Source organism: Sus scrofa, chromosome 11 (genome assembly GCF_054392235.1).
Source record: "Sus scrofa isolate SSC_HxYL_T2T_F1_AM1 chromosome 11, Sscrofa_HxYL_maternal_Yorkshire_Landrace_v2.0, whole genome shotgun sequence".
Lineage (NCBI taxonomy): Eukaryota > Metazoa > Chordata > Mammalia > Artiodactyla > Suidae > Sus > Sus scrofa.
Window position 1 is genome coordinate 18,741,711 of NC_139393.1, and position 18,170 is coordinate 18,759,880.

Genomic DNA, 18,170 nt, shown 5'->3' on the forward strand with positions numbered 1-18,170 from the left:
CCCAAGAAATAGCAACAACAACAAAAAGACAAAAGACAAAAAAAAAAAAAAAAAAAAAAAAAAGAAAATCCTACTTTCTGAGGTCTCAAAATTTTGCTTGTGGTGGGAAGTACATAGGAGCCTAGGAATATAATTCTAAAATTGATTTGGGGATATGAATATTGGAAAACTTTGTGTTAAATCCAGATGGTCAGCATTATTTTTTTCTTTCAGGGTACCAAATTAAAAGTTTCTTTAATGTCAGTAGACTGTAAAATATTTTTTTTCTTAATCAATGAATTTATTACATTTATAGTTGTACAATGATCATCACAATCCAATTTTATAGGATTTTCAACCCACAACCCTAGTGCATTCTCCCCCCCCCAAATTGTCTCCTTTGGAGACCATAAGTTTTTCAGTGTCTGTGAGTCAGCATCTGTTCTGCAAAGAAGTTCAGTCTGTCCTTTTTTCAGATTCCACATGTCAGTGAAAGCATTTGATGTTGGTGTCTCATTGTCTGAATGACTTCACTTAGCGTGATAATTTCTGGGTCCATCCATGTTGCTAAGAATGCCAGTATTTCGTTCCTTTTAATGGCTGAGTAATATTCCATCTTCTTGATCCACTCCTCTGTCAATGGACATTTAGGTTGTTTCCATGTCTTGGCTATTGCAAATAGTGCTGCAATGAACATCGGAGTACATGTGTCTTTTTGAGTCATGGCTTTCTCTGGATAGATGCCCAGGAGTGAGATTGCTGGATCAAATGGTAGTTCTATTTTTAGTTTTCTGAGGAATCTCCATACTGTTTTCCACAGTGGTTGCACCAATTTACAATCCCACCAACAGTGTAATACGGTTCCTTTTCTCCACACCCTCTCTAGCACTTACTGTTTGTAGACTTTTGGATGATGGCCATTCTGGCTGGTGTAAGGTGGTACCTCATCGTGGTTTTGACTTGCATTTCTCTAATGTTGAGTGATGTTGAACATCTTTTCATGTGTTTTTTGGCCATTTGCATGTCTTTAGAGAACTGTCTGTTTAGATCTTCTGCCCATTTTTTGAAGGGGTTGTTTGTTTTTTTGGTATGGAGCTGCAGGAGGTGTTTATAAATTTTGGAGATTAATCCCTTGTCAGTGGATTCACTTGCAAAGATTTTCTCCCATTCTGTGGGTTGTCTTTTCGTTTTGTTTAGGGTTTCCTTTGCTGTGCAGAAACTTTTCAGTTTGATTAGGTCCCATTTGTTTATTTTTGTTTTACTGTCAGTACTCTAAGAGCTGGATCTGAGAAGATGTTGCTGTTGTTTCTGTCAGAGAGTGTTTGGCCTGTGTTTTCCTCCAAGAGTTTTGTAGTGTCTGGTCTTATATCTAGGTCTTGAATCCATTTGGAGTTTATTTTTGTGTATGGTGTCAAGGAGAGTTCTAATTTCATTCTTTTCCATGTGGCTGTCCAGTTTTCCCAGCACCACTTACTGAACAGGCTGTCTTTTTTCCATTGTATATTCTTGCCTCATTTGTCATAGATTAGTTGGCTATAGGTGCGTGGGTTGAATTCTGGGCTTTCTATCCTGTTCCACTGATCGATATTTCTGTCTTTGTGCCAGTTCCATATGGTTTTTTCTGTCTTTTTGCTATTTATTGGGCCGCTTCCGCGGCATATGGAGATTCCCAGGCTGGGGGTCCAATCGGAGCTGTAGCCATCGGCTTACGCCAGAGCCACAGCAACACGGGATCTGAGCCGCGTCTGCAACCTACACCACAGCTCACGGCAACGCCGGATCGTCAACCCACTGAGCAAGGGCAGGGACCAAACCCGCAACCTCATGGTTCCTAGTCGGATTCGTTAACCACTGCGCCACGACGGGAACTCCCCATATGGTTTTGATGATTGTTGCTTTGTAGTATAGTCTGAAGTCCTAGAGCCTGATTCCTCCAACTCCATTTTTTCTTTTTCAGGATGTCTTTGGCTATTCTGGGTCTTTTGTGCTTCCAAACAAACTTTAAAATGTTTTGTTTGAGTTCTGTGAAAAATGTCTTTGGTAATTTGATAGAGATTGCATTGAATCTGTATACTGCCTTGTAAAATATTTTTTGAATAATGAGAAAAAACATCTTTAAAATTTTTTTCCAGGAGTTTCCATTGTGGCTCAATAGGTTAAGGACCCAGTGTTGTCTCTCTGATGATTCTGGTTTGATCCCTGGCCTCCCTCAGTGGGTTAAGGATCCAATGTTGATATAATCTGTGACATAGGTCACAGATGTGGCTCGGATCTAGTGTTGTGGAGGCTGTGACATAGGCCGGTAGCTGTAGCTCTGATTTGACCCCAAGCCTGGGAACTTCCATATGCCTTAGGTGCAGCTCTTAAAACAAACAGAACACACACACACACACACACACACACACACACACACCCAATTTGATGAAATACTTTGTACTTGATGTACAGTTGACCCTTGAACAGTACAAGAGTTAATCATGTGCAGCTTAAAGTCATCCCTCCATTTCCATGATTCCTCTGCATCCTCGGCTTCAAGCAACCGTGGGCCCTGTAGTGCTGTACTGTTTACTATTGAAAAATATCCCAGGTAAGTGGACCCACATTGTTTGAGGGTCAGCTGTACTATCAAGTGAGTTTTCGGGTTTTGTTATCTTACTATTTTAACGAGAAGTTTGGACAGTCAGGTCTGGTTCTCGGTTTCTGCCCCATCTATAATGATGGCTCTTGACACAGAGGGAACCTGTGTCACCCTGGCCAAGTGGCCTTCCACAGGAAGTCTTAGCACTCATTTATTTTAGCTTTGAGATTTTAAGACTAGGCGAGAACTCTGTTGAAGGATACATTAGTGTTTTTAAAATGTGGATGTTAAGACCATCGTTCTCTGTTTGGTTACCAAAGAAAACCTGTGGAAAGGACAAGCTTATCTTCAGAGTATGTATAATGATTGGAATAATTTAATTTACATGTTTAAAGACTTGGAATGAACTTGTAAATTTAGACTAGCAATATTTTATTTTGATCTTCCTTGCTAATTTTTAACAAATCTGATATTTTATTTGGTTTGCTTCAGAACCACTTTATAATAACTTCACTCAGAATGTCATAAACATGGACTTTGGTTTCTAAAGTACTAAGAATGATACATTAGACTCCTTGGTTTTATTCCCTTTCCCATTTTTTTTTTTCCACAGTCATACATGTATATATTCTTCTCGCATTATCTCCATCATGTTCCATCACAAGAGACTAGCCTTTCCTACTTTCTTACTTGATGGCCCTGAGAAGACTCTTGGGAACTTTTTTCATCTCCTGGTCAAGTGCTCCTTCTCGTCCTTAGAAATTTTTTTTTTTTAAGCCCAGTAGTCTTGTTATAGTTGACTCATTAGTTGGGTGAGGGTTACAGTCTCTCCTAGGTAATCGAAGAGCTGACCATTTGCAAATTGAGGGGAACAGATCTCGTATGTTCTTCTAGTATTTAGGAATTATCAGAAGAGTGTTTATCTCATCCACACGGTTGACGTTGAATCAGTACATTGGCTCAGGGCAGGTGTCTTAAGTACATCTGCGTGGCAGTGCCACCTCCAGTTCATGCAAACGAATGTGCAGATTCCAGTTTCTCTCTCCAAGGGCTTTCAGTGCTTCTTCCCAAGATCGGCCTTAACCAAGGTCTAATTAGCTACTGAAACAACCCAGATTTAGATGATTTTCCGTATGCTGTAGTTAGACTTTTAAGGTTTGAAACTGTTAAACATTTGTTGAATACACTTGACCCTTGATCAACACGGGCTTGCACTGCACAGGTCCACTTAGATGTGGATATTTTTCAACGGTAAATACTGTCCATACAATCCATGGTTGGTTGAACCTGCATAAAGGGCCAACCGTAAATCATACCTGGCCTAACCCCCGTGTTGTTCAAGGGTCAACCTTACTAAGAAATCTCACAAACTAACTGGAGGGGAAGGGAAGGCAGTTTGAAAAGACTATTTTCATAGACTTATTAACTGATTTGTAGTTAGAAGCACCATTTGTATACTTACACTATATTAAAAGTTCTTAAAGTTTATAGTCAAGGTAATCTGTACAATTAGCAAACTGAATAAACTCACTTTTTCATTATACTACAAAGATCTTTAATTCCACATTAGCACACATAGAAGTGGTAAAGTTCTGCAGTGTCGGAATTTAATGCAATCTTTCTCTTTTGAGTTTGAAATTATGTACTTAAAACCTAATATTTAAAGATCTTTATCTGGATATGTTACCTTGTTGGAAGAACTTTTTGTGCTATGACTGGCTCCTTCAAGTTATGTGTAGATATACTCGTTTTCTGCTTTTAATAAGTAAGATTAAAATAGGATTTTCTCTTTGAAATATAATTTAGTCCCTAGAACTATTCATGAACCACTGAGTTATAATAACAGGAGTAGTGCTTTTTCTTTAGTAATCATATGAAGAATATTTTATTTTAGCTTATTGCAATGCCCAGAGCCTTCAGCTATATATTCAGTCCACTGGGAATCTCTTATTAAAAAACATGGATCCAGGAGTTCCCATCATGGCGCAGTGTTTAACAAATCTGACTAGGAACCATGAGGTTGCGGGTTCGATCCCTGGCCTTGCTCAGTGGGTTAAGGATCTGGCGTTGGCATGAGCTGTGGTGTGGGTCGCAGACTCGGCTCAGATCCCATGTTGCTGTGGCTCTGGCGTAGGCCAGTGGCTGCAACTCCGATTAGACCCCTAGCTTGGGAAACTTCATATGCCACGGGAGCAGCCCTAGAAAAGGCAAAAGACCAACCAACCAACCAACCAAAAAAAGGATCAAGGAGTTCCTGTTGTGGCACAGCGAAAATGAATCTATGAACCATGGGGTTGAGGGTTCCATCCTTGGTCTTGCTCAGTGAGTTAAGGATCCGGCGTTGCTGTGAACCGGGGTGTAGGTCACAGATGTGGCTTGGATCTGATGTTGCTGTGGCTGAGGTGTAGGCCGGCAGTTGCAGCTCCGATTCCACCCCTAGCCTGGGAACCTCCATATGCCAAGGGTGCGGCCCTAAAAATCAAAAAACAAACAAAAAAAAACATGGATCCAGAGATCGTGCTGTTTTTTTTTTTTTTTTTTTTTTTTTTTTTTCCCCCATTTAGGGCCACATCTGCTGCACATGGTAGTTCCCAGGCTAGGGGTCAAATCAGAGCTGCAGTTGCCAGCCTACACCATAGCCACAGCAACACCAGATCTGGGCTGCATTTGTGACCAACACCACAGCTTGCAGCAACACCAGATCCTTAACCCACTGAGCAAGGCCAGAGATCAAACCCACATCCTGTGGATACTAGTTGGGTTCTTAACCCACTGAGCCACAAGGGAAACTCCTAACTTTTTTTTTTTTTTGGCTGCACCTGTGGCATGTGGAAGTTCCCAGGCCAGGGATTGAATCCGAGCTGCAGCTGTAACCTGTGCCACAGCTGCAGCAACACTGGATCCTTAACTGGGCTGGGGATCAAACTTGTACAGCCCCAGAGACCATACTGGATCTTAACCTTCTGTGCCACAGTGGGACCTCCAAGAGTGTACTAACATTTTTTTTTTTTTTTTTGCTTGAAGAGTTTTCTTTTTCTTTTTTATTTCTATTTTTTTTTTTTTTTATTTTCCTACTGTACAGCAAGGGGTCAAGTTATCCTTACATGTATACATTACAATTACATTTTTTCCCCACCCTTTGTTCTGTTGCAACATGAGTATCTAGACAAAGTTCTCAATGCTATTCAGCAGGATCTCCTTGTAAATCCATTCTAAGTTGTGTCTGATAAGCCCAAGCTCCCGATCCCTCCCACTCCCTCCCCCTCCCGTCAGGCAGCCACAAGTCTTTTCTCCAAGTCCATGATTTTCTTTTCTGAGATATTCATTTGTGCTGGATATTAAATTCCAGTTATCATATGGTATTTGTCTTTGTCTTTCTGGCTCATTTCACTCAGTATGAGATTCTCTAGTTCCATCCATGTTGCTGCAAATGGCATTATGTCATTCTTTTTTATGGCTGAGTAGTATTCCATTGTGTGTGTGTGTGTATGTATATATATATATATATATATATACACTTCCAAATCCAATCATGTGTCGATGGACATTTGGGTTGTTTCCATGTCCTGGCTATTGTGAATAGTGCTGCAATGAACATGCGGGTGCACGTGTCTCTTTGAAGTAGAGTTTTGTCCGGATAGATGCCCAAGAGTGGGATTGCAGGGTCATATGGAAGTTCTATGTATAGATTTCTAAGGTATCTCCAAACTGTTCTCCATAGTGGCTGTACCAGTTTACATTCCCACCAGCAGTGCAAGAGGGTTCCCTTTTCTCCACACCCCCTCCAGCACTTGTTATTTGTGGATTTATTAATGAGGGCCATTCTGACTGGTGTGAGGTGATATCTCATGGTAGTTTTGATTTGCATTTCTCTTATAACCAGCGATGTTGAGCATTTTTTCATGTGTTTGTTGGCCATCTGTATATCTTCTTTGGAGAACAGTCTATTCAGGTCTTTTGCTCATTTTTCCATTGGTTGATTGGCTTTTTTGCTGTTGGGTTGAATAAGTTGTTTATATATTCTAGAGATTAAGCCCTTGTCGGTTGCATCATTTGAAATTATTTTCTCCCATTCTGTAAGTTGTCTTTTTGTTTTCTTTTTGGTTTCCTTTGCTGTGCAAAAGCTTTTCAGTTTGATGAGGTCCCATGGGTTTATTTTTGCTCTAATTTCTATTGCTTTGGGAGACTGACCTGAGAAAATATTCATGATGTTGATGTCAGAGAGTGTTTTGCCTATGTTCTCTTCCAGGAGTTTGATGGTGTCCTGTCGTATATTTAAGTCTTTCAGCCATTTTGAGTTTATTTTTGTGCATGGTGTGAGGGTGTGTTCTAGTTTCATTGCTTTGCATGCAGCTGTCCAGGTTTCCCAGCAATGTTTGCTGAATAGACCTTCTTTTTCCCATTTTATGTTCTTGCCTCCCTTGTCAAAGATTAATTGACCATAGGTGTCAGGGTTTATTTCCGGGTTCTCAATTCTGTTCCATTGGTCTGTCTGTCTGTCTGTTTTGATACCAGTACCACACTGTTTTGATGACTGTGGCTTTATAGTATTTCTTGAAGTCTGGGAGGGTTATGCCTCCTGCTTGGTTTTTGTTTCTCAGGATTGCTTTGGCAATTCTGGGTCTTTTGTTGTTCCATATAAATGTTTGGATTGTTTGTTCCAGTTCTGTGAAAAATGTCATGGGTCATTTGATAGGGATTGCATTGAATCTGTAGATTGCTTTGGATAGTATGGCGATTTTTTCAATATTGATTTTTCCAATCCAGGAGCATGGAATATCTTTCCATTTCTTTACATCTTCTTTGATTTCTTCGATTAAAGTTTTATAGTTCTCAGCATATAGGTCCTTTGCCTCCTTGGTCAGGTGTATTCCGAGGTATTTGATTTTGTGAGGTGCAATTTTAAAAGGTATCGTATTTTTGTGTTCCTTTTCTAATATTTCATTGCTGGTATACAGAAATGCAACTGACTTCTGAATGTTAATCTTATATCCTGCTACTTTGCTGAATTTATTCATCAGCTCAAGTAGTTTTTGGGTTGAGTCCTTAGGGTTTTCTTTCTTTCTTTTTTTTTTTTTTTTGTCTTTTTGTTGTTGTTGTTGTTGCTATTTCTTGGGCCGCTCCTGCGGCATATGGAGGTTCCCAGGCTATGGGCTGAATCGGAGCTGTAGCCACCCGCCTACGCCAGAGCCACAGCAACTCAGGATCCGAGCCGTGTCTGCAACCTACACCACAGCTCACGGCAACGCCGGATCGTCAACCCACTGAGCAAGGGCAGGGACCGAACCCGTAACCTCATGGTTCCTAGTCGGATTCGTTAACCACTGCGCCACGACGGGAACTCCAGGGTTTTCTATGTATAGTATCATGTCATCTGCATACAGTGACAGTTTGATCTCTTCTCTTCCTATATGGATGCCTTTTATTTCTTTTGTTTGTCTAATTGCTGTGGCTAGGACTTCCAAAACTATGTTGAAGAGCAGTGGTGAGAGTGGGCATCCCTGTCTTGTTCCAGATTTGAGTGAGAAGGCTTTCAGTTTTTCCCCATTGAGGATTATATTTGCTGTGGTTTATCATAAATGGCTTTGATTATATTCAGGAATGTTCCCTCTATACCCACTTTGGCGAGGGTCTTGATCATGAATGGATGTTGGACTTTGTCAAATGCTTTTTCTGCGTCTATTGAGATGATCATATGATTTTTGACTTTTCTTTTGTTAATGTGGTGTATGATGTTGATTGATTTGCGTATGTTGAACCATCCTTGTGAACTTGGGATGAACCAAACCTGGTCATGGTGTATGATTTTTTTGATACGTTGTTGGATTCAGTTGGCTAAGATTTTGTTGAGAATTTTTGCATCTATATTCATCAAAGATATTGGCCAATAGTTTTCTTTTTTGGTGTTATCTCTGTCTGGTTTTGGAATGAGGGTGATGGTGGCCTCATAGAATGTCTTTGGGAGTATTCCTTCTTCTTCAACCTTTTGAAAGAGTTTAAGGAGGATGGGCACCAATTCCTCTTTATATGTTTGATAGAATTCGCCTGTGAAGCCATCTGGTCCTGGACTTTTATTTGTAGGGAGTGTTTTTATGACCTCTTCAATTTCATTTCTAGTGATGGGTCTGTTCAGTTGGTCTGTTTCTTCTTGATTTAGTTTTGGCAGGCTGTAAGATTCTAGAAAATTGTCCATTTCTTCCAGATTGTCAAACGTGTTGCCATACAGTTGTTCATAGTATTCTCTTATGGTTTTTTGTATTTCTGCTGTATCCGTTGTGATTTCTCCTTTTTCACTTATAATTTTGGTTATTTGGGTTCTTTCTCTCCTCTTTTTAGTGAGTCTGGCCAGGGGTTTGTCAATTTTGTTTACCTTTTCAAAGAACCAGCTCTTGGTTTTATTAATTTTCTCTATTGTTTTTTGAATCTCTATTTTATTGATTTCTTCTTTGATCTTTATAATTTCCTTCCTTCTGCTGACTTTAGGTCTTTTTTGTTCTTTTTCTAATTTGTTTAGGTGGAGGGTTAAGTTGTCAATTTGGGATCTTCTTTTTTGAGAAAGGCCTGTATTGCTATAAATTTCCCTCTGAGCACTGCTTTTGCAGCATCCCATAGGTTTTGAGAGGTTGTGTCTTCATTATCATTTGTTTCAAGGTATTTTTTTATTTCCTTCTTGATTTCCTCATTGACCCATTGGTTTTTTAGTAGCATGTTGTTTAGTCTCCATGTAGTAGGTTTTTTCTCTTTCCTTTTCCCATGGTTGATTTCTAATTTCATGGTGTTGTGGTCAGAGAAGATACTTGAGATAATTTCTATGCTCCTAAATTTATTGAGGTTAGCTTTGTGTCCCAATATGTGGTCGATTCTTGAGAATGTTCCATGAGCATTTGAGAAGAATGTGTATTCTGATTTTTTTGGATGTAGTGTCCTGAAGATATCAATTAAGTCTAATTTTTCTATTGTTTCCTTTAGGATCTCTGTTGCTTTATTGGTTTTCTGTCTAGAGGATCTGTCCATTGTTGTGAGGGGGGTATTAAAGTCTCCTACTATGATTGTTTTCTCATCAGTATCTCCCTTTATGTCTGTTAATATTTGTTGTATGTATCTGGGTGCTCCTATATTTGGGGTGTATATGTTGACAATAGTAACATCCTCTCCTTGGATGGATCCCTTAATCATTAAGTAGTGTCCTTCTTTGTCTTTCTTTATGTCTTTTGTTTTAAAGTCTATTTTGTCTGATATGAGTATTACAACTCCTGCTTTCCTGTCATGTCTATTGGCTTGAAATATTTTATCCCACCCCTTCACTTTCAATCTATATGTATCCTTTGCCCTGAGGTGAGTTTCTTGTAGGCAGCATATTGAAGGTTTTTGCCTTTTTATCCGCTCAGCCACTCTGTGTCTTTTGATTGGAGCATTCAGTCCATTGACATTTAAGGTGATAATTGATAGATGATTATTTATTGCCGTTTTGAACCTCGTGTTCCAGTTGATCCTATGGTTCTCCATTCTTCCTTTCTTTTTTTTTTTTTTTTTTGGTTGGATGGTCTCCTGTTATTATCTGCTTGAGTGTTTTGTTTTTGTTTTTGGTTTTTTTTTTTCATTTTTTGCGAATGCAATATTTGGTTTTGGCTTGTGGTTGCCCTGTTTTTTAAGTATGCTAACCCCTTCCTATAATTGTGTTTTTTAGCCTGATGGTCCTGTAGGTTCAAACGCTTAATTACTATATTAAAATTAAGAAGAGAAACATACAAACAAACAAACAAAAAGGGTCTATTTATTTCCTAATATCCCTTGCCCACATTTTATGATTTTGATGACTCTTTTTTTTTTTCCTTTTTAATTTTATTTTGTTTGAATCATGTTCATGATTAAATCTGTATGCTGGCTTATTTGAGTGACTGCTCTCTGATTGCGGTTTCCTCAGTCCTAGTTCTTCCTCTTCTTCTTCTTCTTCTTTTTTTTTTTTTTTTTTTCTTTTTTCTTCCCTTTCCTTTCTTTTTGGTTTAGAGAAGCCCTTTCAGTATTTCTTTGAGCCTGGGTTTTGTGTTGCTGTATTCTTTTAGTTTTTGTTTGTTGGGAAAAATTTTTATTTCTCCTTCTATTTTACATGATACTCTTGCTGGATAGAGTATTCTAGGTTGCATATTTTTTCCTTTTAGCACTTTAAATATCTCTTGCAATTCCCTCCTGGCCTGTAGTGTTTCTGTAGAGAAATCAACTGATAACCTTAAGGGGGTTCCCTTGTAGGTAACATTCTGCTTTTCTCTTGCTGCCTTTAGGATCCTCTCTTTATCACTAACTTTTGCTATTTTTTTTATTATTATGTGTCTTGGTGTGGGTCTATTTGGGTTCAATTTGTTTGGGGCCCTCTGTGCTTCCTGTATCTTGAACCCAGTATCCTTTAGATTTGGGAAGTTTCCAGCGATAATTTCTTCAAATATATTTTCCATTCCCTTATCTTTTTCTACTCCTTCTGGAATCCCTATTATGCGTAGATTGGCCTGCTTTATATTATCCCATAGGTCTCTTATATTGCTTTCCTGTTTTTTGATTTGGTTTTCTGTCTGCTCACCTGATTCGGTGATTTCCATTATTCTGTCTTCCATATCACTGATTCGTTCTTCTGCATTATTCATTCTGGTTTTTACTGCCCTTAGTTCAGTTTGTATCTCTGCAAATGAATTTTCTAGTTTTTCTTGGCTCCTCCTTATATTTTCTAGTTCCTTTCTGAGGGTATCTGCATTACTGTTCATATCTTCTCTTAATTCCTTCAGTATTTTCACTATTTCTCTTTTGAACTCCAGGTCTGTCTGACTGCAGAGATCTGTTTCATTATTGACTGTTTTGGGTGAGTTCTCCTGTTGGTTTGACTGGGGGTGGTTTCTCAGCTTCTTCATCTTGCTTGATGTTTTCTTTTTCCTGAGGGAGTTGTACTCTCCGTGACCGGGCAGTGTTTGCCTTGTCACTGCCGTGGAATGTTTCCTGAGGGCTGGCATTGTTGGTCAGTCTTTTTTGAGGCAGTGTGGCTTTTCTGGAGTGTTGATGGGGCTAACAGGGTCTCTTTGAACCAAAGGAGGACTTCCTGAGGGCAGACAGGACTGGGAGGTCCACACCACGATGGTAGCAGATTTCACTCGGTCAGGCAGAGCTTGCTCTGGTGTTTTTAGGCTGTGGGGTTCTTGCAGGAGGTTGGCAGTGTTGGGCAGCTGTTCCTCAGGAATTCAGTGCCCCCTGAGGGCTGGAGCAGCTATCTGGGCCACTGCGAAGCCAGGAGGCTCCTCCCCAGGGCAGCCTGACTCAGAAAGACCGAGAATTAGGCAGATCTTTTCACGGCCCGGCCAGGCTTGTTGCAGCTTTTCTGGGCTGCAGGGGGTCCTGCCTGGACCTGGCAGTCCTATGCAGCTGATCCGTGAGAGCTCAGCACCCCCTGGGGGCTTGGGCGGCTAGCTGGGCCACTGCCAACCCAAGAGGCTCCTCCCCAGGACAGCCCGACTCAGAAGGACTGTCCAAGAGTTAGGCAGATCTTTTCATGGCCTGGCTAGGCTTGATCTAGCTTTTCTGGGCTGCAGGCCTTTTCTTGGGGGCTGGTGCTGTTTGGTGCTGCTCTGCGGGGGTGTAGCCCCTCCAAAGGGCAAGCAGGCCTGTTCAGGGACAGCCCCTGAGGTGGTAGTCTTCAGGCAATTGTTGAGGCCAACCCTCCCGGATGGCAGGCAGCCCCAGGTCTGGCGAGTGCATAGGGGGTGGCGGGGGTGGGGGGAGGGGATGCACTGGGAAGCATAGCTTTCTGCTAGCTAGCTGGCTGGTAAGCTTGCTGTGGCGTGGGGAGTATTCTATGGGGACCCACCCCTTCTTCCCTCCCCTCCCCAGCACGGGCACAGACCAGGCTCTTCTCCCAGGTTCCCTCTGATGTGACTTTCCACTCCCCGCCCCTAGAGTATTGCTCCCTTCCCCTGTGACAGCTTTGCTTTCTAGTCTCCCAGGCAGTCTCTGCCCCATCAAACTTGACAGACCAGTTTCTAGACCTCCCAAGCAGTTTCCGCTCCACCCCGCCCCCCCAGCCCGTTCTCGGGGACTAACCTCTGGAGCCGAGGTCTCGGTCCCCAGCCCCCACCCAGGCGTCTCAATTTTTGGTGACTGTGCCCATAGTTTAGACGGTCTGTTTGGTTCTCGATCTGCTTTTAGAACTCCAACTTACTGCTACACTCTTCTCTGCATCTGGAGATTCCTCTGGTTCGTTTGATCTTTCCCCCGAGTAGGTGACTTTCCAGGGTGCAGGATCCCTTTCTCCTCCGCAGTTCCCTTTCGGGAGCGCCCGTCCCTCTCGGATTCACCTTCTCTTCACTCTCCTCTTTTCTCTTGTTTTACCTAGTAATGTCACGAACTTCTTGCTGTTATTGGAGTTTAAGTTCTTCTGCCAGTGATTGGTTGCTGTTCTGTGCGAGTCATTTATCCTATAGATGAGTTTTTTTTTGTTGTGTTTGTGGGAGAGGGCGAGCGTGTCCCCCTACTCTTCCACCATCTTGTCTCCTGCCCTGTATTAACATTTTAAATGCATTTTCAATTATCTAGAAAGTAAAACTCTGGCAGCAGTAGGCTGAGGAATATTAGCTGTGATTTCTCTCTTACTGCTTATATAACTGGAGTGGGACATCTCTCAGCTAAGGACTGAGAGACTCTTAGAATAAGGCTCTGAAAGGGGCCTGTGTGGGGAAGCAGCTAAAATCATTTTTTGGTAGCGGCTGGGAGCGTGAAGCCAAGAGTCTGCAGGTTAACTGTGGTTAAGTTCCTGGTTTGACAGAACCCTGAATATTGACCTTTGGTGTTGCCGGCCAAGTTGTAGAAAGTAAGCTACTGTACTTCAGCTTTGTATACATTCTAGGTGCTTAACTGATTTCATGAGCATATGCTACAACATTTGAAGGAGCAGGTAATACAGTAGGGTTTTGCTGGGGATGAAAGCACTGTTAGCATAGGCAGAAACAGAATTTTAAATTGTCCTGGTTTACTCCTTAGAGGCGTTACTTTCCCTCTGCATGTGGGTAGTTGGACTTCCATTTGTCTAACTGAGAAATGCAGTCTCTGTGACTGTTCTCTGAATCGACTGAGAAATTAGTGTGGTGGAGGTAGTACTATCTTTGGGCTACTAGACTGTGGGGTAACCAGGAGGAAACCCAGCCCTACCGCAGACTGCGTGTGTGCGCATGCGCAGGCGGCGAGGCCCTGGCTGTGTGTGTGGACGAGCCGGGCTCGAGTTGGGGATCCGTTGCCATCGCTGTGTGGAGAGTTCGGAGTGTGCTTTCCTGACATGTACCTGACATGTTTGCCTGGTGTGAGGTTTCTGGCCTCAAATCTCATTTCTGGGGGAGGGTGAGAGATTTGGGGTGAGGGATCTGGAGAGAAGTAATTCAATCAAAGTTAATAAAAAAAGGCCTCTTCTTGTTTTTTTCTGTTGTGTGTGTCCAGGATTTAGAAGAATTCTGCTTTAAGTTTTGCATCAATCATTTGACAGAAGTTACACAGACTGCGGCGTTTTGGCAAATGGATGGCCCTCTGCTAAAGGAATTCATTGCTAAAGCCAGTAAATGTGGAGCCTTTAAGAACTGAAGCCCGAGGCTGCGGGGTTTGGTGTGAGTGTTCGGGGGGGCTGGTGGTGGTGTGTCGGTTGTGCCCTCCGGGTGATGTAATTCCACAGGTAAAAACCCAGCTGGTTGTTTTCGCCCGCATGAGATCCTGTTCTCCGTGTAGGGCTACGTGAAGGGTGTACGGCTTTTCCAGAACCTGTTTTAAACAATCTTGTTTTCAGATGTGCGTATCTTAAATGTGACCTTACGCTTAGCTGGGACTTCGTAAAAGGGTGAACGTTTAAGCTGGTTGAGTATTTGGTTTTTATTTGTTTCTGATCAGAGGAACTTTTGGAATTGGAAAAGGGACGTTTGTGACAACTCTCCTGGCTCACCTATCAGTAACCCTTTGACACCAGATTTGGGAAGCTGTGCAAATTGTGAGACAGAAATAGAGGCCCCACTGGGAATTAAAGAGGCTGGCGTGGGGCCTTGCTAACCTGCTGCATTATTTGCTAGTTCAGTAGCCTTACTGTGAAGGAATAGTTAAGATTGATTTATTTGAGATTCTTGTTTGTGTATTTGCATTATTGATGACTTTTTTAACTTCAGAATAATTTTCAACTTAATATAAACCTGTTGGAACGATAATTATGTGAAGATAAATTTCTAGCTTAGGCGAGGTTTCTCTTAAGGCTTACCTACATAAAGAGTAGTAATGTAGAACTATCTATGGAAAGTTGATAATGAAAGAAACTTCATTTGGGCAAAAGTACACATTTTATAAATCAGAGCTTCCGCTATTATCTAACAGTGTTTTATTAAGGTTAAATTTAAAAACCCAAATTTAAATTTCCCTGCCTTTCCCCCTATAAATACAAAATCCTAAGAGGAAAATAGTGATATATTCACCATACGCTCTTGCCTTCCCAAATTGTGGTTCCGGAATCATCAGATCCTCCTCATCTGACGCAAAGAAGTGGTTCTTAAAACCAAGTGTTTTTCGCAGGACTCAGTGGAATTTATCAATTTCCTCTGCACCAAGTGCTATCACACATTTTGCTTGTTTGGAATTTTACCTCCTTTCACATTTGATTTTCCTTTCACTTTAACTGTGTTTGGTATAATATTTCGCACAATTTAACTTTGAGAAAGGATCTAATTTAGGGGAGTTTTCCTTGGTCCAGTTATGAAATGTGACTCTGGGAGATAAGCGTGTTCGGCGCCGAGTTTTCAAGCTCACTTTCAAAACAAAGCTTTGTTCCGCTCTCTGGCCCAGGGACTCGTTTCCATCTCTGGGAGCTCCCTTGCTGCTGCGTGTTTGGAATGTCCCTCTGAACTTGGAGACTGAATACATTTTCAGAGCCAAATTTATAAGCGGGTGAAGAGCACCTGCAGCTACTGTTTTTAGCAGTGTGTTTAAGTGTGTGGGGGAGGGGAAGGCTCAAAGATGGAAATTGATTGATAGGTGAAATAAACACACACCCGGAAGGCCCAGCCCCCTTTTCTAGACCATGTTGCCCAGTGAGTATTTAGATTAGAATAGCTTGTCCAACATGATAAACTTTTCTTACTAGGTTGATTAAGGTACATTAATTTGACAGTGATGGGTAGTGTTTGTAACAATCACTGTCAACAGAGGCTTGTGACAGGGACAAAAAGAACTTCAGTATGTTTACTATTGCTCTTACCTGAAAAAAACTTTTTTAAAAAAGCACAAATTAATGCGTAGATTCATTTCCAAAGATAGTTCATTCATTCAACAAATATTTACTGAGTTCCTCATCGGTGGAGAACCGCTTCTTAGATTACTAAGTAATTCGTATGAGTATGTATTCAGCGAAGAGAACAGGAAAAATCCTTCAGAAAGTACTTGAGTATCTTGTTTTTGTTTTTTGTTTTTTTTTTTTAAATACACTCTCTTATTTTTCTACTTGGTTTTGTTGTTAATCATAGCAGGAAATGAAAACTCTTCTTTGAATTTTTTTATCTGACATAATAAAGCCAAAGTATTCACGTCTCTTAAAAAGCCCTAAAATGTATTCCTGAACTTCTTACAATGTTTGATACTCTAGTTATATAGGTTGTATTTATGTAATGTTTAGAATGACATATTAATAAATAAAGCAATCTGTTAAAATAGGTATGTAGAGTTGTTCTTTCCCTTTCAAAAACTAATAATATGCAGCCTTTAAAAGGAAGGAAATTCGGACATGCTGCAACTTGGATGAACCTTGAGGACGTTATGCCAAGTGAAATAAGCCAGTCACCAAAGGACAAGTGCTGTATGATTCCCCTCCCACGAGGTCCCTGGAGGAGTCAGATTCATAGCAGGTAGCACAGTGGTTGCCAGGGGCTGGGGAAGGGGTGTGAGGAGTTACTGTTTAGTAGATACAGAGTTTCAGTTTTTCAAGGTGGAGAGTTCTGTGCATGGCTGGTGTCCAGCATTGAGCCTGTGCCTAATGCCACTGAACTGTATGCTTAGACACAGTCAACATGGTAAGTTTTATTTCTGTGTATTTTGCCACAATTAAAAAAAAATCAGTACTATGGTTCTTGGGTATTAGGCTAAAAATAGGTACCACTAAAAACATGCTATTTCATAACTCTCCCCCACACAACACAAGATATGCTTTTGTCTGTCTGTCTGTCTTTTCTTTCTTTCTTTCTCTCTCTCTCTCTCTCTTTCTTTCTCTTTTTGCTTTTTTGGGGCCGCACCTGTGGCATATGAAGGTTCCCAGGCTAGGGGTCCAATTGGAGCTGTAGACGCCGTCCTACACCACAGCCACAGCAACGCCAGATCCTTAACCACTGAGCAAGGCCAGGGATTGAACCGGCAACCTCATGGTTCCTAGTCGGATTTGTTTCCGCTGAGCCACGAGGGGAACTCCAAGATATGTGTTGGTTTTTCTTGTGCTGTAGGGTAGTACAGTTCAACTGTCACAGCAGGAAAAATGTATCTGGATCCTTTGAGGGACTTTTCAGTGAAAGGAAAGACAGGGTCCCTATCCTTAAGGAATGTAAAAACTATTAGAAGAGAGGAGAGAGCTTTAGGAATTAACAATATAAGAAGATTCATAAACAGCTTTTCGTATTGCAGTGAGAGGAAACCCAATGGGGTTATTTTAGTGCAGTTGTTCCCAAGGTCATGGTTGTGCTGCAAAGGGGAACACAGAGTGTCCCCGTAGCTCATTCCCAAAACTGGAGTAAGTGGCCCAAGCAAAGGCTCAGAGGAGGGACCAATGAGCCTTCCAGAACTTTACCATAAGCAGGTTTGTTTGGTTGGAATGGAGAAAACAACCCAGGGCCCCTCAGAGGAGACACTGGCAAGGGGAGGGCATGTGTGTCTGCGTGTGCTGTGTGTGTGGGACGTGTTGGTGGTGGGGTGAGAACATTTATCTCCTGCTACACCGGGCATTGCGCCCTCTGCTTCACATTTTCTTTTGTAGTGCCCACAGTTTGTACCATAAAGTAGGCAGATTTAGGCTCAGATTAAAAAAATTTTTTTAGGAGTTCCCATCATGGTGCAGCAGAAACGAATCTAGGGAGCATGAGCTTGCAGGCTCGATCCCTGGCCCTGCTCAGTGGATTAAGGATCCGGCGTGGCCGTGAACTGTGGTGTAGGTCGCAGATGTGGCTCAGATCGGACACTGTGTCTGGCTGTGGTGTAGGCCGGCAGCTGTAGCTCCAATTTGACCCCTAGCCTGGGAACCTCCATATGACGGGGTGCAGCCCTAAAAACAAAAAACAAACAAAAAAATAACAGTAAGTGATACAGCTAAAGTACAAAATTTGAAAGCGAAGCAGAGGACAGACTTTTTTTTTAGAAATAAACATCATGACATCAGAACTGTTCCTCAGATAAGCTTTGCTGTAGGATATAACATCACGGAGGGAAGCTCAAGTGACAGGATCTTTTAGACCAGGAGGAATCTTTATTCAGGGGGTCTGGGGTGGAGGTTTTTTTGTTTTTTTTGTTTTTTCGCTTTTTATTGAGATACAGTTGATTTAAAGTATTAGTAGCTTCATTTCAGATGTATAACATAGTGATT

General features: G+C 41.5%; 1 protein-coding gene across 50 annotated transcripts in view; it reads left to right on the plus strand.

The window, feature by feature from the left end:
- The window catches only part of RCBTB1 (RCC1 and BTB domain containing protein 1), an 83,140-nt gene extending 66,882 nt beyond the window's left edge, over window positions 1-16,258 (plus strand). For all 50 annotated transcript variants that reach the window (XR_014819374.1, XR_014819391.1, XR_014819385.1 and 47 more), the window contains one exon: window positions 14,021-16,258. Coding sequence is in view for 25 of the 50 variants with exons in the window: in XM_084981660.1 (XP_084837786.1) it covers window positions 14,021-14,161 (141 nt within the window). In the remaining 25 variants the exon portion in view is untranslated. The remainder of the gene's footprint in view (window positions 1-14,020) is intronic.
- The last annotated feature ends 1,912 nt before the right edge of the window (window positions 16,259-18,170 follow it).